General features: G+C 25.8%; 1 protein-coding gene across 1 annotated transcript; it reads left to right on the top strand.

The window, feature by feature from the left end:
* The first annotated feature begins 17,093 nt into the window (after positions 1 to 17,093).
* LOC145838248 (peptidyl-prolyl cis-trans isomerase FKBP3-like) lies at positions 17,094 to 22,533 on the top strand. The gene is made up of 4 exons (XM_082945812.1): positions 17,094 to 17,346; positions 18,550 to 18,708; positions 19,798 to 19,929; positions 22,064 to 22,533. Exons 1-4 carry the CDS (start codon positions 17,115 to 17,117, stop codon positions 22,213 to 22,215), a joined length of 675 nt encoding a protein of 224 aa, XP_082801938.1. The 5' UTR covers positions 17,094 to 17,114; the 3' UTR covers positions 22,216 to 22,533.
* The last annotated feature ends 807 nt before the right edge of the window (positions 22,534 to 23,340 follow it).

Raw genomic sequence — 23,340 nt, 5'->3', positions numbered from 1 at the left:
CCTTTTTTTTCATATCTTATATTTAAAATAGAGCTCTGATAAAGTATTTCAATTTGTGACAGTTTAGCTTAGTAATTGCAATTGTTACATCACAATACTCTCCTTCCGCCTACTCAAGCGCGTCCACATCTAATTCTCACCGTAGTTCCACATCATGTAGTTCGAAGCATAAAACTGCTCTATTCGAATGATTTAATTTTTGAACGTTTGAAGCTATACAATTTACAATTTGATTATTTATCTAAAATAGTTTAGCAAATATAGTCTAAAGTTCAAATGTAAACATTTTAATATTTCAATTGAAAAACGTAAGTGAGGTTTGAAAGCCAAGTTGGAGTTTTCTTGCGAGATTGTTTGTAAGGTAAAGAACACTTCAAAGTTGAATAATTGATGTATTAAGTTCACCGCTTTGATACTAACTAAATAAGTAAAAAATACTAGTTTTAATAAAAAACTGTATAATGTTTAATTGTTCATGTTGAACGTGTTATGATATGCACAGGTATGTGAAGTTAGTTGTTGGGGCATAAAGTTAAATTTTATATTTGCTCGCCACAACGCATTATTCGATGATATAACTTAAGCTAGGATATATGTATATATATTATTAATGAGCTTGTTAGTCTATTTTCTATTCGAAATGTGTGAGGCATCAGTTTTGAAATTACCACAACAAATGTTTAATGAATCTTAGAAGCTTTTTTTTTTTCTTTTGACTTTACATTGCAATATTTAAACTATATTTAAAGTTAAAAACGGTACATTAAAAAAATCACATTAGAATTGATAAACTTTTTTACACCAACAATATAAGTGAGGAAAATGTTGGAGGAAATATATTTTTAGTGAAATAGTCTACTTTTGGTTTTTGAGTTTGCGCCTTCCACAAGAAACCTGTTATTACCTCCAAATTTGACCGGCTATATCTTAAAAATTATTTTGAATTTTCAAAATCTGTAAAAAACATCCCCTAGCTAATAAAAAATAAATAAAATAAGATCAAGTTGTGAAAAAATGTTCTACCCCTCTCTTCCCCTACGCCTATAATGTTAAAACTATTATCTCCCTATCTCAGAAAGAATAATTTGGGGAAATTTGCAAAACTTTTCAATACAAACAAACAGTGATATCAAGGAAAAGGTAAATCAATACCATAGTTTCGGCTGACAAGGAGTTTGGTTCGACGATGAACTTCAGTTAAACAATACCCTCATAGAAAAACTTAAAGCTGAAAAATTTTACAAGTTTTATGATACACTTAACAAGTCAATTTTTGTCTCAAGTAGTTTTTAGTAATTAAACTACTTAATTTATAAATCAGTATGAATTCTTCTCAGTTTATAATAAATATAGAAATTCATATATTTGATAAATATTAACTTAAAATATCATACTTGAGAAATATTTGTGAATTAGACGGATTCGAAGTAGTGGTCAACAGAATCCATAAAATTAGTATCCGGCCGTATTTGCATAATAAATTCTAATTAGGATCCGGTTAGATCCGGATCAGAAAAGGATTGTCCGTCTGGATCCGGTAGATTACTAATTCGAAATGCTACGGCCTGCCAAGGACTAAATTTTCTGATCCGGCCCGCCGATTAAAAACATTGCCTACCCCTAATCTAAAGGGTAATTTTTCTTTACTGAAAGTTATGTAAGTCTTTATATACCATTTGCAACTTAATATCAATAAATTATTCATTTTGTATTTTATATTTTATTACACAAAGCTTTTCAAAACCATACAAGTTTCTTTGTCAAGTGATAAATTTTAAATGAAGTTTGAAAAAAAAATTTGTTGAGTGAATAGCTTAAAAAATAACTTTCAATTATGACGTATGAATAAATTAAAATAAATACAAAAGTTCGAGATTCAGTAATTATAACTAAAGGTATGTTTATTAATAGATTGCTAATAATTTTGTTTTACCATTTAATGCTACTTGCGTATTGATTTGAAGTTTTAAAACGATGTAAGAAAAGCGAACTCTACAGCCTGGAATCAATATTGATTGCGGAAGAGCGACCTAACTTAAATAAGCAAGTAGCATTAAATGGTAAAACAAAATTATTAACAATCTATTAATAAACATACCTTTAGTTTTAATTACTGAATCTCTAATTTTTTTATTTATTTTAATTTATTCATATGTCATGATTTAAAGTTATTTTTTAAGCTATTCACTTAACAAAATTTTTTCAAATTTCATTTAAAATTTATCACTTGACAAAGAAACTTGTATGGTTTTGAAAAGCTTTGTGTAATAAAATATAAAAAACAAAATGAATAATCTATTCATATTAAGTTGCAAATGGTATATAAATACGTTCAAAAACCTTCCTTTAATACTACTTATGTAAGTCTATTTTATTACTTTTTAATTTTATTTTTACTGTAATTTTTACTTTTAGTTAAATAAACTCCTTTTGATCTTTACGATTTTTTTTTATATTTAATAAGCTAAAGTTCTAATAATTTAGTTTAATTTTCCTCAAAATTAAACACTGTTATGTATATAGGGGATAAATTTACTAATTACTTTCTAAAAAAGAGTAGATTCTGTAAAAACTTTCTAAAAAGAGACAAAGCATGAGAAAAGGGTCAATAACCGCTTACTTAGAGCGTTAGTTGATTAATAACATTTACTTATCAACTTTAAACACTACTAACATGATTAGATCTGGACAAGTGAGCACGGGAATTAGTTTGAGTTGTTTAAGCTTGAGAGTTTAACTATTATTATTATTCTCAACAGCAATACTGGATGGCATGAATTTCTCTATTGGTATCTCTATATCAAATGGGTCAAATATATTTTTGTCAAAATTTTATTTGTAACAATTAACACTAAGCAATTTTTTTAATTTAAAAATCCAAACTTAAACAGCAGTGCGAACTTAATATTTTCAAATTTTACTAAATGTTCGAACTCAAAAAACGCGAACCTAACTGATAGACTTCCGCATTTGAAAATAAAAAGCATAAAAAAGAAATTCAAGCAATTATTGAATCAGCTAAAGAATGATACAGGAATCTGTACTTTTAATAAGCAAGAATTATTCTTTTATTATTTAAGTATTAAGAAGTTAATTTCCATGAAAACTAAGTTAATAAGAATATTTTGTTTTTAGAACTATTCATTTACTGAAATTAAAAGAAAGTCAAACTTAGCTCTTTGGCGATACTTAACGGTTAAAAATTTAAATATGTCAATTTTCTTATAAAAATGAGAGCAAAAATAGCCGAATAATTCTGGCAACAATAAGCGTAGCAGTCTGAATTGCTATGAAACGGTTTAAGATAGCTAAACTTTAGGTGAACAACCATATTTAAGGAAATTATTTCGGTATTTCTAGGTTTAGTTTTTGACAAAGTATTCAATTATTTTAGAACTAATAAGACTCGAGACAATTTCATACTTTAAACCTTAATTGTGTTATAACAATCTAATAATAAATGTTTTTTTTTTTAACTTAATTTTTAGCAAACAAAACAAACGAAAAAAGAAACAGACTAAAAAGAAAATTCGTGGTAGTATATTTACAACAGAAAGAAGTATACTTTCTATATGTAATTAATTTTGAAAATTCAATTTAAGTTGTTTATGTATTTATTAAAAACAAAAAGGTCTGTTGTTTGAACTTTAAATTTTTTTTATATGTTTATATTATATGTTTTAAGTTTTATAAATTTAAAATTTTTATTTCTTAAAAGTAGTTGAATTTTTAATTTTATCTAGTGATAATTTAAATCATTTAATAAAGTAAAGCTATTATTTAAAACAGTTCTAGTACAAGTTTGATAATACTTTGGTTTAAAAAACTTATTTTAAACCTAATAATTTAAAAACTTATAATTGTTTTATTTAGTTTTAGTCGAAAACAAGTTTTGAAAAATGAATTATTTTACTGTTTTTGACAATAAAATTTTGATGCAGTTAAAATGTCAAATGTAGTTGAAATATTACTAGTAGTTACAGTTTTCTATCTTTGCTTTAAAGAATTTGTCTTCGTCTCTGATAACAGGCGTATCAAGTTTATAAATATTAAGTTTTAAATAAATCTCATAAAACGAATTTGTCCTGGACATAACTTTAAACTGTATCCTAGTTAACGTATCGACAACCGAAAAGTTTTTTCGTACACCAGGTCATACGACCAAGTATTACGCTTTTTTTTCGTTCAATAAACAGTATAATATTAAAAAGTTTGGAAAAAATTAAAAAAAACACAAAAAGTAGTGCGTACATTACCGATTTCTTGATTTTTTAAAAAGCACATTTAGAAATTTTGACCTGGTAGTAAATAGTTATTGAATATCATACAAAAAAGATAAAAAGCTTCTGCATATAATATAAAATACTGTGTGCCCCGATTCGTGCGTTTAAGCGAATACTTAAACTAAATCATAATTGTTTTTTAAAAACAATAAACATTTTTATACTTTTTTGTTAAATTTTATTATAATGTATACTAAAGAAATCAGGTAGTAGTTCAACATCATTTTACATGGTGGATACTGGTATTTAGTTTTCTCCAGGTTTTTAGAATTCTTCCAAATTTTTAAAAGTACCTGTTTTTGGGTGGCTTCGCGTTTAGCCACCAAATCGTTCGCTCTACTGAACACAAAAGATAGCTTTTTTCAAGAGAATGTTCAACGTTTAAAAAAACTTAATTGTTATCTAATATGAAAGTTCAAAAGTGTAAACATTTAATTAACGATGAAACCAATGCGAGTTAAATAGTTTAAATTTAAATATCAATTTTTAATGGGCATATTTTTAAGTTTTTTTTTACTGTATTCTTACACTATACTTTATCTAACTTTCACAATTTAAACAAATTAGTTATGTTTTTTTCTAGGTTAAACTATGTAAATAAACAATATTTTATTTCAAAATTCGATGTAAAAATCAACGTTATCTATTCAAAAAATTATTTATATATAAATAAAATATTAAGATAAAATGAATGTTAGTAAATAAAACTTATAATAATAATAACAATTAAAAGTTTTAAAAAAGAATCTTTTATAATTTTTGTACATTTAACGTAAAAGAAAATTACAGGATTTAGAAATAAATTTTGATGAAACCTAAAATTATAATATTATATTTAAAAATAAATCTACTTACACAAAGTAATATCTTTAACATAAATTAATATAGTAATTGTACCTATTTTAAATAAAAACAAATAAAAAGGAGTATTTACTTACTTATAGTATAATAATAAATCGTATTTAGAAAAGAATTTAGACTCTAAGATATAAATTTGATTAAAACTGGAAAACGAATATACTTTTTCTCTTAAAACTAAAAGAAACTGTTGAATCGTAACGTAACATTACAAATTAATAGATTAAAAGGTTGGAATTTGATCAAATTTATTAAAAAAATGACATTAATAAAGTTTATATTAAAAAAAAACAAAAAAACTGTTAAAAATGTAATAACTAGAACTCATTTTTAGTTGTTATAAGTTATAATTTTAAAAGTTTTAATTAAATGTTTTCAATAACTAGTCTTTCAGTTAAAATAATCACGAAAAACCGTTTAAAGGTTCTTAGTAGAACCCTTTAACATTATTAATTGGTCGAGGCATATCTTTATAGGCAATTTAAATAGAGAACATGAGAATTAATGTACTTTTAAGGTTCAATAGACACGAAAACAAAGTTATAGCATCCAAAACTTTAAAATATTGTTGTTGTACATAAATTAGACACACAGTTATAATGGTAAGTTAACAGTTTTTATAAAAACGCTTATAAAACCTCTTATGTAGAGGTTTTTAGCACAAAAATTATATAAAACAATAAAAATGCAGTCTAAGCAGGTATAGTATATAAACTTACAATAAATAGAATGTTTAACAGAAACAACAACACAGTTAAAGTGTCTTTAAATTTATTTTAAACAAAGTTTTATGAAAAAATAATCAATTGCTGTATTTAATAAAGAAAATAACTTTTCCTAAAAATTTCTATCTACAATCCTTATTGACAACATATACAACAATTCAGATGGTTTCATAATCCGTTTAGAAGTTAAACTTTGTAACAGTTTGAGTAGGTTATATGTTTTCCTATGACAATAAACAATTTAAAATGGTTTGGTTAGAAGTTATAAAAGAGATAATCTTACAAATTACAAACTTTGTGGTAAAAGCAAATACAAAAAAAACTTTTAAAACATCTTAAATAGAGGTTTGTATCAATTATTTTAGAAAAATAGTTTAAAAATTTAAGTTGAGCATGTTTAATGAAAAGATTTACAGTAAATAATCTGTTAGGCTTAAAAAACCACAAAAGAACATTTAAAACGACTTAAAAGTTGTTGTACACAAAATATTTTGAAAATAAATAAGTCTGTATCTTATGTTTGTTTTATAAATTCTTTTTTTTTTGTTTTTTTTTGTAATAGTAGCAAAATAGATATAAAGTCAATTATATTATCATATATATCTTAAACTTACATTAAAAAATTATTGAAATGCACAAATTTGTGAAAAGTTTCTAAAGTTATGAAATTTATAGCCGCTGAAAATGAAGTTGTCTAAAAGACCCATTGGCCGAGTGGTTGTGGCGTCAGACATTTAAGCATTGTATCAGCACATGTCTGAGCTCAAACCCATTCCGATCACGTCTTCATAAATGATTGACCATCTGCTGGCCAACCCTTTAGGATCCGACCGGATCCTAAACACCTTATGTTTCATTTAATTATAATAGAGAAAGAAAAAGCTTTAAAAAATTAATTATAACAATACTTTTATATAATCATTATCTTCTAGTGGTTACTATAAACTTTCAAAGAAGAATCAATGTTATATTTTGTAAAAATATTTCTAACTTCCTATGGCCTTAAAAAATGACTAGTTTAGAGCTTCTTAATTTTTTTCAAATTGTTTAAATAGGATTTTTTCTAGTAATTCCTTATACTTTTTCTGAAAATATTTGGTCAATTTATTAAAAACAATAGGAAGAAGATAGAATTTTAGTAATTTTCTTTTTAAATTAGAGGAAATTACCAATGCAAAATTGTCCTTCTATATTTCTATGAAACTTTTTTTACAAAAGACTTCATCACAAAAACTAATTAACAATTTTTTATTCTGTGAAAATTATCTTATGGTATATAATTTTAGCTTCAATGAATATATTTTTATCTAATAAAAAAATGGATAAAGGGTTCAAAAAGCATAAGAGTTGATCCAGATTCATAAATAAAAACCTAGTAAACCATAAACCTTTTTCTTCGAAAAGTATTGAGTCCAAATTTTTTGTTTCTTTAAAAGTTGCTTTTTAAAAATGTCAGTAGAGGAATCACATTAGCTCTGCTGATATTAAACAGGGCTAATTGAAATTACCTTACTGAAATTTTGAGATACTAATTATAATGTATTTGTTCTTACACTCTTCCCAATAGTTTTTTTTTTTCTTTTGTGATAAGTCAGAATGTAAGCGTTTACAACAATGTTTTAAAAGAAAACAAAGTTATAAAAACTACAATCCTGAGTTCAAAAAAAATCTTTCCTGATAATAAAAATAATATTAACAAAAGCTACGAATTTAAATTTTAACACTACAAATTTTACCTGTTTTAAACAAAACAAAACTAAAGACATTAACACTACTTAAGAAAATAACTTTTAAATTAATAACTTGAGTTAATTAAAAAAAATCTTTCACATAAAACATAAAAAAAATACTATTAACATTTTACTTTATAAAAATTTCTATTGACAAAAAAAAAAGCTTCCTTTAAAAAATTTATTAATAAAATAAATATTTTATTTATTATAAATTTGTTTAAAGTACATAGGGGAGAGGGTTTGTAAAAAACATTTTTTCTGAATTTTTAAAATGCACTAAAAATCAATATCCTCCATCTTTTTAAAGTAATATACTTTAAGTGATTTTATAAAGGCAAATTTTAATTGTATGAGCAAAGAAACAAACAAACAAACTGTTACTAAGGCTATTACAGGGAGGGACTAATCAATTTAGTTAAGAAAATTTAACACTATTATATTTATTATTATACTTAATTAAATGATAACCTAAGTGTTAACTAAAAATCTGTTGGAATAAATGCATAAATTTGAAAATTTGGCAGAACAAAGTTCATAGAAAACTATTTAACTAATCACTATCAATAACCAAAGTTTTTTACAATAAAAAACTTTAATGGTATTTACCTTAAGCTTTTTTAATGGGATATATATTAAATAAATATCTTTTATAAATAATGAGAATTTCAACTAAACAAATGGACTTATAATACTTTAATATGCACACTGTTATCACATTCTTAGATTAGGCTAACATTAATTTCATTTATCTATGTTCTGTTAACTGTGTCACCATTACTATTGTTTATAACTTCAAATGTTATAAGATTTTGTTGCTTCACTCAAAAAATTTACGAGCATAAAGTTATTGTTATAGGAAAATTTATTAATTTTTCAAAAAACATAAAACTTTAATGTCAATTATTTTCCTTATCTTAATAACTATCTAAAAAATTTTTTTTTATTATAGAGAACGCACCTTTGCCTTTAATTAAAAAAAAAAATTATTTAATTTGGGGTTGGAATTATTTCATGGGGTCCCTCCAAAAATAAAGGTATTTTTCGTTTTTTTTTATCAAATGGTATTAGAACCAAAAAAAATATTTTTTTTAATTTTTTTTTTTTGATATCCCTTAGTTTGCATGTTATTAAAACTCGTAAATAGTTATTTTATAAATAATGTTAATATCTTTTACGATTTGGCCCAAAATCAAAATGTAGTATATTACACTATCATTTGCCTTGGCCATTTCCTAGATAAAAAATTGATAAAAGGAAAAAAAAAGTTAATAAGAATGTGAATTACATCAAACTGAATTAAAATAAAATAATTTAATTAAATTTGTTCTATATTCACATTCTTATTAACTTTTTTTTTCCTTTTATCAATTTTTTATCTAGGAAATGGCCAAGGCAAATGATAGTGTAATATACTACATTTTGATTTTGGGCCAAATCGTAAAAGATATTAACATTATTTATAAAATAACTATTTACGAGTTTTAATAACATGCAAACTAAGGGAAATCAAAAAAAAAATTAAGAAAAAATATTTATTTTTGGTTCTAAAACCATTTGATGAAAAAAAACGAAAAAAAACCTTTATTTTTGGAGGGACCCCATGAAATAATTCCAACCCCAAATTAAATATTTTTTTTTAAATTAAAGGCAAAGGTGCGTTCTCTATAATAAAAAAAAATTTTTTAGATAGCTTTTAAGATAAGGAAAATAATTGACATTAAAGTTTTATGTTTTTTGAAAAATTAATAAATTTTCCTATAACAATAACTTTATGCTCCTAAAAATTTTATGTTTAGCTCTTAGCATTAATTTATACGGTTGGATGATTTTACCTCATTAAAAAAAGCTATCTTTCGTGCTCAGTAGAGCGTAGGATTTGGTGGCTAAACGCGAAGCCACCCCAGAAAAAGTGTTGTATCATTTGAGTTTTTTTATTAAAAAACAGATTTAATATAGTATCTTTTAAGTGTTGTTATACTATTGAAGATATATTTTTTTTATCGTAAGTTGTATTTTCTACTATAAATGGACCAGAATATATGTTTTTTTAAATCTGGAGTCAAAATCAGAAAACCTGAAAGAAATTTACAGGCAATCATTTGATAAAACACTAACGTTTACACTAACTTCTTTTGATAAAGGTAATGCTGTTTGTGGAGTGTTGTTAGATCTAAGTAAAGCATTTGACTGTGTAGACAGAGAAATTTTATTAAACAAGTTGGAGTATTATGGAAATAGGGGGAAAATGCTTGAATTTTTACAATCGTATCTCACTGAAAGAAAACAATTTGTAGATTTTGCAGGGCACACATCAACTTGTGAAAGTATCAAAGCAGGAATGCCACAAGGCTCGGTTTTAGGAGCCTTGTTCTTTCTGGTGTACATCAATAACTTACAGAATAATACAACATTAAAAATCATAAACTTTTCTGATGATACTTTATTATATACAACATTTAAGAAAAACACCTATAAAAAAGATAATGAATACCTAAACTCCTAATTAAAAAACGTATCAAGATGGTTAATGGACAACAGGCTTAGACTAAATGTAAATAAAACAAGATACATGCTCTTTCACTCCGGCAAGATTGATATTTGGAAAAACATAAACTTAGATATAAAAATTGGTAATTCAACTATATCAAAGTTAAATAGTTATAAATATTTGGGTGTTACAATTGACAGTAATCTTAATAGGTCTAACCATATTGAAACATTAAAAACAAAATTATTAAAGACAATAGGTATTTTATACAAAACACGGTACTATTTAAATCAAAACTCTTTGTATTACATTTTTAACTCACTTCTTATGAGTCATGTTAGATATGGATTACTTTGTTGGGGCAAGCAGAACCAAAATTTCTGAGATCAATAAACTAGTAAATAGAGCTGTAAGGTGCATACATTTTAAAAGTTGGAAGGAAAATATTACTAGTATAAAAATATCAAAAAAAATTTAGATGTTGAAAACATGTTTCGGTATGAGTTAGGAGTCTTTATGTACAAATTCAAAAAAAGCATGTTGCCTGTTAATTTCAATCCTTACTGTACAAGTATAAACAAGATTCACAACCATTCAACAAGATTTTCAGAGACAAATTACTTTTTTCCTCCAGTAAATAGTCTGTACGGTTCTAAGTCCTTGTCATATCTTGGATGTAAGATATGGGAGGAAATTCCAAAAAGCTTAAAAGAACAAAACTATCTTGTGGCATTTCAATCTGGACTGAAAAATGTATTGCTCAGAAATCAATCAGACAAAAGTCAATCTTAATTTTCAGTTTTAAATAGTATCTCATAAAATGATTTCTTAGTTATTAGGTTTTACTCTCTATTTATTTTTTATTTTTTTGAGAAAAATCAATGGCAGCTGTGTTGGCTGGGTGTGAGCAGAGTTGATTTGGTCTTGGGTATAGTTTTTGAACAAGCAGTTTTTATTTACTAACTTAATTTTTTTTTTATGTGAGTTTATAATTAAGAATTATTATAAAAACAAATTATACAGTAATCTTCCTTTATTCTACCAACATATGTTTCTGTGTGTCAACGAATCAACACACTTCATTTGGGTTCTGTAATAAAATAATTACTGTAATGAGAGAATAGAAGCATAGAATAAAGTAGGTGTATATATGTTTTCTTTAAAATAAGATATATTCTACAGATAATAGTTATTAATAGCTGAAATACTTAACATTAAATCCGACTGTTATAAAACTATATGATATTTGTTATTATTAAGTCTAAAATAAATAAGTAAGCTAAATTACTGCTTAGTTAAGTGTGAGGCTCGATGACTGAAAGGTCTTTCTCCACATCAATCCATTGACCATAGTAGTGAGCGTTCTCTTTTTTCTTTCTTTCTTTCTTTCTTAAAACATAGTATTTTTATTAAACTTCAACTTCAAACTTAAGTTTTTGATAGATCAGAAATAAATAATTTACACCCATAAAAATAATCTAACATATGAAGTTATATTTGTTATAAAATAGTTATTAAGTAGCAACACAGTATCTTTTTAACTATTTTATACAATTTAAGGTCATGGAGGGAGAGGGATCTAACATTTTTAACAAAGATTATTGTTGGCTCTTATTTGAAAATTTAGAGTATATACTATAAGATACTTTTTATAAATAAAAAGATTAACTTTTGGAATATAAACATAATCCAATTCAACTAAATGCAACAAAAAAATGCCTAGAAGAAATTCCTAAAAACAGGGTTGATTAAAAAACTAGGAATTCTGGAATAACCTGAAATTTGAGAATTTTTGTATTAAACCAGTTTTACCCAAAAATCTATTTTTCTTATCTTAAAACATAAATTGATTACTGTTTTTGCTTAGAGATGAAAGCATGCTCTAAAGCAGGGTCAGCACAGAACACACTATTGAAAAAAGTATTTTTTCAGCCCAGTTGTTTTAAAAAGATTTTTTTAAGAATGTTGTTTAAAAAATATTAAATTTTATTATTTTAGATAAAAAAAGAAGTTTACTACAATTAGTAATTGATGAATTATTAGTCAAATTGTTACTTTAATAAATGAAACTATTTATTACTTGCTTTTCCATTGTTTTAAATTTCAGTCAACAACAACCTATTTCTGATTGATGCAACTTGGTAGAATTCATTTAAGAAGTAGATTTTTGATTTACTGCTTTTGTTGAAATCATTGTGTTTTACAAAAGATAAATAAAGTTTTTCAATGAAAGAATTATAGTTAGCAAAAAACTGTTGCAAAATACTAATGCAAAGTGAAACAAGTAGAAATACAAGACAAATTGTAAATTATATTTAACTTTATTTATTATGACTTTATAAATTTTCTTTTAGTTCTTGTTTTTTTATTTAATCTTTTATTAGTTATTTCAAATTTTAAAACATTCATTAATTTTAGTTAGATAAATAATGATAAAAATTTACAAATTAAAACTAACAACAAATTTTTACTGTATTGTTATATATCAACATAAAGATTAAAAGAAAGAAAAATGTAAATGCTCAAAACTATGGTCAATGGATTGGTGTGGAAAAAGGCCTTTTGGTCCTCAAGCCTCACACAATACATTTGTAAATAACTTTGATAAATGTTATTTAGAACTTTAATAAAATTTAACTTAAGGGCATAGGGGGGGGGGTTAACACCCTTTTTTGGTTTTTGATCTTATTTTATATAGTTTTTACTAAGCTACAAGATGCTTTTTACAGATTTAAAAAATTCAAAATAATTTTTGAGATATAGCCGGTCAAAGTCGGAGGCAACAATAGGATCCTTATGGGAGGCGCAAACTAAAACGGCAAATAACTAGAAATCACTAAAAATCTATCTCCTCCTACGTTTTTTGAGATAACTACCTCAAATTTTCAGGAAATGTTCCTTGCAGTATTTAGAAAATTCTGTCGGAACAGAATTTAAAAAAAATTAAAAAATAAAAAATTTATAACAAAAAAAGAAAAAAAAAACTGTTTTTTTTGTTTATTTGTTATATAAAATTTTTATTTTTTATTTTTTTCAAAATCCCTTCTGACAGAATTTTCTAAATATATCAAGGAACATTTCCTGAAAGTTTGAGGTAGTTATCTCAAAAAACGTAGGAGGAGATAGATTTTTAGTGATTTCTAGTTATTTGCCGTTTTAGTTTGCGCCTCCCATAAGGATCCTATTGTTGACTCCGACTTTGACCGGCTATATCTCAAAAATTATTTTGAATTTTTAAAATCTGTAAAAAGCATCTTGTAGCTTAGTAAAAACTATATAAAATAAGATCAAAAACTAAAAAAGGGTGTTTACCCCCCCCTATGCCCTTAAAGGTCAATGTAAATGACTTTTTTACTTAGACTAAATAAAGAAATTAGTTCTAAAAAAAAGGTATGCAATCATTTTAACCCATTACTGTCCACAAAAACTATAGTCTACCATTGGCACCACACTGTCTCCTCCCTAAGATTTCAATCATGTGCGTTCACATTTTTCTTGTTGCCCTCTCTACAAGAGCAACCCTGAAAATGCAATAAAAACGTCAATAATAAAACTAAAAGGGAGAAGTTATGAAACTGCTATAACTAACATATTTTCCTTTTATATATGTAAAAACAAACATGAGCACAAACATTAACTGTAGAGCACAACCTATTTAAATAAGATCTACAAATCTATGTGCTAAGTACAAAAAAGCAAAAACTTTCAGTGTTTTCTTATACTTTTTTAATATGTAAATTACTCAGTTAAAATAACTATTCCTTACTCTAATAAATATTAGATACATGTAAGAAAATAAAAACAAATAAATCGCACCTATAAATATACAACTAAATCTTTAAGAAAAAAAAAAATTACTACTTGAGTAAATAAAAAATAAAAATAGTTAATAAATCTCACTTAAAAATAACCTCACCAACTATTCAAAAAAAAACAAAAGAATAAAAATAAAAATTATACTTAATTACAAAACTCACATGAAATAAAACAAAAAAAAAATTAAGTTAGTTAATGAAAACTGCATGTTGTAAACTACAACCAAGACCAAATCAAATGAGTTCATACCCAGCCAACACAACTGCCATTGACTAGTCTTAATAAGAAACAATAGACAGTGAAACCTAATAACCAAGAAATCATGTTATATGACACTAAATAAAACAAAGATTAAGATTGACTTTTGTCTGATTGATTTTTGAGTAATAAATTTTTTAGTCCAGATTGAAATGCTATAAGATAATTTTGTTCTTTTAAACTTTTTAGAATTTCCTCCCATATCCAAGATATAATAAGGATTTAGAACCGTAAAGACTATTTACTTGAGGAAAAAAGTAATTTGTCCCTGAAAATCTTGTTAAATGATTGTGAATTTTGTATAACTTGTAAAGTAAAGATTGAAAGGCTTTTGGAACAATTATTTAAGAAGAACTTTGATAAAATTGATTCAAAATAATACTACAGTTTTCAGTAGAATCAAACAAAGTTTAAATTATAATAAAATCATGTATTGTTTAAAACAGTCAAAAAAAGCCTTTTTACATTAAAATTTATTTACTAACAAAAATGGTCAAAAAGAGAAAGACTTTCAAAAACCTTGAAGATAGTTCAAAAACTGGATAAAGTTTTCTAAAAACAAATGATCACCCTGAATTTTACAGCATTAGTAAAGAGTGATCATTAAACTAAGAGTCTAACTGTAATTTTTTACCACAAAACTTTTGTTTTCATTGTTTTAAAAAGGTATATTCTAGCTGAAAAGTACCTGGGTTATGCAGTAAGCCAACCTCTGCTTTAAAGTCTAAAGTAAGTGAACCACAATCTTGATGTTGTGTTAATGTAATGAGATATATTTTAATCGAAGTAGTTATTTCAAATGTCAAGTTGACATTAGATGTATTGCAAACCATCTGATTATAAAAGTACAGTTATATCAACATACAAATTTGTATTAAAATTATGTTGAAGAAAAGTATAAACAGTAGCTTAATACTCTAACAACGCTTAGTAGACAAAAAAATTTTTATAACTTTCCCTAGAAATTTGTTACTTTTTAGTTGGTTTCTCAGAACTTTTTTCTGAAATTTAAGTGGGAACCCTGATTCATTTCCTAGACTTATTTAAAAAAGAAGTTCATAGGCTCTTGAATCGTTAAGAAAATACTTTATGCAAAATGAAAAAACCATTTGCAGCTGAGGTTATCAGACTATCAATTTGAGCTTTTCAACATGCTTATACTGTTTGTATAAGTTTTAAAGTGGCTTTCATTCAACATAGATAAGTTTTATTCTATTAAGGGCATAGGGGGGGTAAACACCATTTTTTGGTTTTTTATCTTATTTTATATAGTTTTCACTAAGCTACAAGATGCTTTTTACAGATTTTAAAAATTCAAAATAATTTTTGAGATATAGCCGGTCAAAGTCGGAGGCAACAATAGGAACCTTATGGGAGGCGCAAACTAAAACGGCAAATAACTAGAAATCACTAAAAATCTATCTCCTCCTACATATTTGAGATAACCACCTCAAATTTTTAGGATATGTTCCTTGATATATTAAGAAAATTCTGTCGGAACAGAATTTAAAAAAATTAAAAAATAAAAATTTTATGACAAAAAAACTAAAAAAAAACTGTTTTTTTTGTTTGTTTTTTATATAAAATTTAAATTTTTTAATTTTTAAAAAATTACTTCCGACAGAATTTTCTAAATATATCAAGGAACATTTCCTGAAAATTTGAGGTAGTTATCTCAAAAAACGTAGGAGAAGATAGATTTTTAGTGAAATAGTCTATTTTTGCTGTTTTAGTTTGCGCCTCCCATAAAGAACCTATTGTTGCCTCCGACTTTGACCGGCTATATCTCAAAAATTATTTTGAACTTGTTTAATCTGTAAAAAGCATTTTGTAGCTAAGCAAAAACTATATAAAATAAGATAAAAAACCAAAAAAGGGTGTTTACCCCCCCCCTATGCCCTTAAATTAGATTGTCTGACTTCCTGTATTTCTATAAAAAGTTCTTTATCAAATTTAAAAGGGTAAATTTAAAATATGTACAAAGGGGAACTTTTGCACAATTGGTTACTTTTGGATGGAGTCACTTTAGCACAAAGGGTCATTCTTGCACAAGTTGAACTTTTTTTAAACTTTATTTTTTTATTTTTACTACCACTGGAACCCCTAACATTAACCCTTAGTTGGTAAAATTTTTTATTCTTCTTTTTTTATTTTAGTATTATTTTTTTAGCTATGACTGTTTCCCCTTACCCTTGGTTAGTAGCTTAATTTTCTTCTTTTAAATTGTTTTATTTTATAAATCCACTTTTTTTTTACCATCACTGTTACCCCTTACCCTTGGTCAGTATTTTTTGTTACTCTTTAGCAAAAGTGAACCTTTGTAAAAAAATGACCTTGTGCATACTTAACTAGTCCCTATTTTAAAATATTTAAAAATGAAAGAGAAAAGAGAATAGTCTCAAAAAACAAAAATTAATAATTTAATTTAGAAAATTACTATTGTTTAAAGCTTTGAATTAATCAGGGTTGTCACACACTCAGGGAATTTTCAAATTATATAAAATCTCAGGGAAGTTTTGATTTTTTCTAAAAATTTAGGGAAATTTTAAGATTTTTTAAAAAATCTCAAGGAAATTTTTTTTCTAGATCTAGAATGAGATTTAGTCAATCCAGTTTCAAAATTATGTTCAAAACAGTTAATTTTATTTATTCTAAGTGCTTATTCAGAATTGTCTAAGCCTTGCGGCTAGTTTTTCAATATTCTTATAATTAACATTGTATTTTTTAATACTTTATAAAATTTTAAAAGAATTGAAAAAAAAACTCAGGGAAACTCAGTGAAGTTTTTAGTCACTCAGGGAAAATTTTTTGACCCAAAGAGTGGCAACCCTGATCAATAACAAAAAAAAAACAATTAACAGTATAACAAAATCAGTTATAAGCTAACTAAATAATAATTGAGGAGAACAAAAAAAATTATTCACCAGATTTATTTAAACAAATACTAATAAAAATGAGCACTGAGGAGAGAGCGGAATCACCAGAGTTCCAGTGGACTGAGGAGGCGCTGAAGAGCGACGTGGTGTCAAAGAGGGAGCTGCTCGTCTTCATACAGGAGCAGGCGGCTCCCAGGTTCCTCAAAGAGCACAAGCTGAAAGGAACGCTGAAGAACGTGCTGAAGGTGTCCAAGAAGGACAAGCTGATGAAGGCGTACTATGAAATGTACGAGAAGAACGCTTTCAAAGGTTTGTTTTAAACTGTTTTTTTTTAAACAGTTGTATATATTTTTTTAATTCTTTTGATAGATTGTTTTAAAATATTGCAAGGAACATTTCTTGATAGATTAAGGTATTTATATCAAAAATAATTGGAGTAGATAGACTTTTAGTGAAATAGTCTTTTTTGCAGTTTTAGTTTGTGCCTCCCATAAGGAACCTATTGTTGCCTCGACTTTGACTAGCTGTATCTCAAAAGATATTTTGAATTTTATAAATCTGTAAAAAGCATCTTGCAGCTTAATTAAAACTCTATAAAATAAAATCACATTGTGAAAAAAGTGATTTACCACCTATATGCCCTAAAATGCAGTTTAAGTTTCAAATTAGGGCTAAAAAGTTAAAAAAAAAAATAAAAATATGAAATTTTTACAGTGTTGCCAATTACCAGGGCTACTTAGACTAGCTGGTTTTTTTAGGTGTTTTTATTTCTGTATATTTTTTTTCAAATTTTAAGTAGCCCAGCTTAACTAACAGCAAGTTTTATATTTTTTAATTGTATCAAATATTCAGGCAAGTAATTCAAAACTCAAGCTGGTTTTTTTGCCTTAAAGTGTAAAAACATTTTTGATTACAAATTTTTAATTAAAAGACTGTCTTATGTTTTGTGCGTAGAACTTTCATAAAAAAATCTAACATACCTTATGTATAATTTCCTCTCTTTGCTTTCAATAAAATAAATTAAACTTAAATCTTGTTTTATTCATACCCACATAAACTCCACAGGATTGGTATACGCAAAGTGAAATCAGGCAGTGAAAAATTATTTGTTTTTCAAGTAATTGATTTCTATTCTAACTTTAACACAGTATCTAAATAGGACATAGAAGCCTTAAAGTTTTAAATTAAATAAAAAAAGTTTTCTTAAAATCCGCACTCAGCAGGGTCCAGGTGGAATTAAGATGTTTTTGCCCATTTATTTCCTAGAATCGTAAACCTGTATAGTTATTGGCTTACTACTTTTTGATAACTTTGTATTATTCCATAACTATTCAAAAGTATATCACCACTAATTACAATCTTCACACAGGATCAGAGTACTACTGTCTACAAAAATAATTCAAAATCTGACTAAATCCGATAAAATTGTTAAACACATTTTTATCTCCTCATTGCCTTGATATATAACATTATTATTATTTTTTAATTTAACTCCTCACAATCTTCGCACAGGATCGGAGTACGACGTGGAAGATGAGGTGGAGCTGATTGCGGAGAAGGTGGAGGAAGTGAAGATTGAGAAGAAGGAGGTTGTCAAGGAGGAGGAGGGGCCTCCCAAGTTCAAGAAGTCGATACTGAAGAAGGGGGACAAGATCAACTTCCCCAAGAAAGGTTTTTAAGAGTAAAACACAAAATTTAAAAGTATATAGAGTTTGTAATAACATATATTTGGTTGAAATAAAAGTTTTTTTTAATTAGCTGAAGTGTTTCATTTGTGTTTATGCAACTTACAAAGAATAATTTTATTGTCAAGTTTTACTTAAATTAATATTAGTAGTTCTTAATTTTATTGTTTGTAAAATTTTGTTTGTTTTTATAACATATAAGTAAAACACAAAGTTTTAATAAAAAAAAATATAGAATTTATAATAACATATGTTTAGTTTAAGATATATTTTTTTTAATTAGCTTGAGTTAGACATTTCACAGTATGCAAAGTTGCAATTTGACAAAGACTAATTGAGTCAAGTTTTTTCTTAAATTAATATTAGTATTTCTCAATTTTATTATTTTAAAATTTTTTGATTATGTTTATGCTGTACACTTTTCATATTATTTTCATAATTTCTAAAAGTTTTGTTAAAATCCTGATCATTATACGTGATCAGTGATCAATAAATGATGTCCAATGAAAAATTTGTCTTTTAATTATTCATTGTCGCTCTAAAATTAAAACTTTGATGTACTAAGTGAAGTTTATCTACTGAGAAAAATAATTTGAAACTTGAACTTTTTTAAGTTCATCTAATAAGATTATTCCTGTGTTTAAATTGATTTTGCACAATTTTTTTCAAGTTTAAATATATTTTTGTGTTCAATGTAGGATACATTGCAAGCTTTTATTACTTTGGAAATTTTAAAGAGTTTTTTTTTTATAATAGGTATTATATAAGTTCTTCTTATTAATACAAGGAGACATGGTTAGTTGTTATTACATCGGCAAATTACATGATGAAACTGTTTTAGTATTTTTACTTCATCATAAACTAATTTACACCATAAATAAATTACATCACACTTCATAACAAATAATAATTTGAAGGACTGGTAATAATTATATGCTTTCGCATTTTTTACTGTATTCACACTTTATTATTTCACATGAGATACAGTGAGTTTATATTACATAGGAAAGTAGAAAAATATAAGAAATATAATACAAATGTATATATGTAATATTAACATTATCACTCTTTATAGGAGACATGGTGAGCTGTTACTACATCGGCAAATTGGAAGACGGAACAGTGTTCGATCAACTGCAACCAGGCACTAAAAAGAAGAGAAACCAGCCGATCAAGTTCAAAGTTGGCAAGGGTAACGTCATCAGAGGTATGAGTTTTATAATTATAATTTTTAGTGGCATGCTGTGCTTTATGTTTGTAGTGTTTTAAATATTACTTCTACAGTATTAGTATTTTACATTTAAAACGCTAGTAGGGAGGAGGCAAGCATTTTAAACTACCTATTTTTATTACAAACACTATTGATAATTAAGTGTAAAAAACGGTTAGCAGGGTTCGTGCGCGTCAGGCTAAATCAGGCTAAGTCAGGCTAAATCAGTTTTTTTGAAAAAAGTTGAAAAACGTCAGGCTAAATCAGTTTTTGTATTTAAAAACTTGAGAACCCAGTTTTTCTCAGTTCAAATGCTTGAAAAGTTTTGATTAAGAAAATTGAGAAATCTTTTAAGATCAAATTTAAATGTGAATTAATTCTAAATAAAGATATAGTTATTAAAGACAAAATCAGTCAGTATTTGTAAAAATAAATGCTTAAAACATTTTGTTGAATCTATAAACAATTTTAAGAATCTTCATTATTTTGTTTTGAGTAGGTTATATACATCATAATTATGAAATTTCATAAAAAAATACATTTTAAACTTTACAGTTTAGTTCAACAACTTAGCTGTTTGTTTAAATTTGTTTACATCAGCTATTTTTCTCAGAGCTTAGTTGGTTGAACTGTTTTAATTTCCAATTTAAAGGCTTTATACCAAACAATTTTTAGATTAAGTCTCTTAGCAGTTTATTCAGATATTTTACTGTTTGTTTAAAGGTATTAGAGATATTCCCAACACTAAAACTTAGCTTTAAGATATAAGTACTAAGTTTTGTCGGAGTACAAATTTTAGGTACAATTCATTTTTATTTACAAGAACAAAATATTGAAGGTTCTTTTTTTAATTTAAGAGAAGCTTTTAAAATCTGGTATGACATCAACAATCACTGTATTTATTTAGAGTTTAGGATTTATAATTATGTATCAATTAAGTATTAGCAAAATACTATAACAAACATTTTTTACTTATTTTAATACTCGTGTAAGCATTTTATTTTAAATTTTGATAAAACACGACAGTGCACGTTGGTTTATTATAAATCTTCTGGTTATAATGTTTTTACTTAGTGCTTAATTAAGTTGAACAATTGTGTTTAGTAATATATAATATTAAATTTTTACACTAGTAATAGATTAGATATAACACTTATTTTTAAACTTATCACTGAATTTGTTATGTTTTGGGAATGGGGGATTTTCACCCTTTTCAAAATTTAGTCTTATTTTATTGAGTTGTAACTAAGCTATGAGTTGCTTTTTGCATATTTTTAAAGCTCAAAATATTTTTAAGATAAAGCTGGTTGAAGTCGGGAGACTACAATAGTACTAATCAAGACCCCCCAATACCTAAAATAACTTCTAAAGTGGATTTTCCTTATGTTGAAAAAATGTCAGGCTAAATTGGTCTCAGTCAGGCTAAATAAAAAAAAAATTGCGCACGAACCCTGGGTTAGTTATTAAATTTAAATTAGTAACATACGAAATCTATATAATTTGTGTATGTTTGTAATACTTTTTATAACTAGCAAGGCCTTTTTTCAAACAATAAAGTTGATTGTAATTTTCAAGACAATTTATTTTTGTTTAAATTAAATATTGTTGTTTATCTTGAATTTTTCAAAAATTTTATGCTACTTGTATTTGGCTTTAAACGGCTCTACTTGCTTCTTTGTTTTACTTTATTTGAAATCCATTGATAATACTATCTTCTCGAATTTATCTACATAGTTTTAAAAGTTTTGAATTCTTTTATGATTTCTTACAAATAGAACGGCAACTTTAAACAATAATCTTTGAGGAAGTTTGACAGACTATTTTTTTTTTGACCTGTAGTTTTTATACTAAATAAAGATTTATTTAAAAACAATGAAATGTAATATATCATTAGTCATTTGTGCGATTATTAATATACTGTCTTTGTATTAATCTTATTATTTTATTAAACTTCTTATTTTTGAAGGTTAATTTAGATTTTTGTAAAAATGAAAAGCATCAGTTATTGATCCTAATTACAAAAATATTCCTGAATTTGTGGATCTGATAGATCACCTTTCAGGGTAAACTTTACTTTAATTATTGCTTACATGCTAGCTGCGAACAACTCGTAACCATTATTACGTCACAGGATGGGACGAGGGCATTATGACGATGTCGGTGGGCGAAAAGTGCAAGTTGGAGATTGAATCTGATTGGGCGTACGGAAAGCAAGGGAAACCCCCTAAGATACCCAAAAACGCCAATCTCAACTTTGAAGTGGAACTTGTCAGGATGGACTGATTAGAATAAATTTCAAACGATGTTTAAAGTTAAAAAAATGTTTTAGTTAATAGTTCTGATTGTTGTGTATTTGAAGTTTTCTTAGGAATTTCAGTTTTAACATTTTTTTAACTAAATTTATAACGACATTATATTATATTTATATTACTTTCATTTTGTATGGCATACAGTTATAAAGGTCTTATTTTTAACATGGTTTTGTTTTAGACACTAACAGACGTTTGATTTTAAAAGTTTTTACTCTATTTTACTAATGGTTTTTAACATATGCATAAAGCAGTGAGTTTTAGTGATTGACCAAGGTATTTTGTATTTTTTATACCCTAATGAATTTTATTAGTGTTATTTATTTCTAGTTGAAATTGGTTTTGAATAGTTATTAGTTAATAAATTTTTATTCCATAAAAACTTTGTTTACAGTATGGTTTAAGTACTACACATTTATTTGTGTACGTTTTTTGTTTTATAAATAGTAACTCAATTCTATAAGAAGTACATATTTTGTTTTAGTGATCATAAACCATAAATATTTACATAAGAATACTTAAAACTAACCAAAAAATAGCTTATAACACACAAAGTTAAACGTTATGGAGATAAAATGTATGCATTTTCAAGTTCATAATAATTTCTAGTGAAGTAGTAAATTTATTTGAGATTTAAAACTTTCCAGCAATGTTTAACTTGACTTCAATGATCTTTTTAAATTTCCAAACTATCTAAATTATTGTGTGCGGACTGTAACTGCTAAATATTTTTGAACACAAAGTATTTACAGTCTCATCAATTGTTTATGTAAAAAAATATATTTTGTACTCATGTTGATTCAAAAAGAGGTGTGCAAATTAAATATTTTATTTACAACCAAGTTTTGGTGAAAAAAAATTGCGACCTCTTTAAGTAAAATAAATAGTAAACAGCACATAACAATGTTGCTAACAATGAGAGATAATCAACATTGTTATGTGCTTATTTATTTTACTCAAAGAGGTCGCAATTTTTTTTCACCAAAACCTGGTTGTAAATAAAATGTTTAATTTGCACACCTCTTTTTGAATAAGCTCTTTACATTTCAGTAAATTGAGCAATGTTTATAGTTAAAAAAAATAACTATGTAATCATGTT

The sequence above is a fragment of the Thalia democratica genome, chromosome 6 (assembly GCF_965202585.1).
Source record: "Thalia democratica chromosome 6, ktThaDemo2.hap1.1, whole genome shotgun sequence".
NCBI classification, from domain to species: domain Eukaryota; kingdom Metazoa; phylum Chordata; class Thaliacea; order Salpida; family Salpidae; genus Thalia; species Thalia democratica.
The sequence above is the reverse complement of the archived record's forward strand: the minus strand, read 5'-3'. Positions and strand labels throughout refer to the sequence as shown.

What these genes read in the sequence shown, in the direction of transcription:
- LOC145838248 (XM_082945812.1), top strand. Translation starts at nt 17,115, where the DNA reads ATGAGCACTGAGGAGAGAGCGGAATCACCAGAGTTCCAGTGGACTGAG. An exon ending in GATCAACTTCCCCAAGAAAG is followed by an intron (nt 18,709 to 19,797) that starts GTTTTTAAGAGT and finishes CACTCTTTATAG; the next exon opens with GAGACATGGTGAGCTGTTAC. An exon ending in CAAGGGTAACGTCATCAGAG is followed by an intron (nt 19,930 to 22,063) that starts GTATGAGTTTTA and finishes ATTACGTCACAG; the next exon opens with GATGGGACGAGGGCATTATG.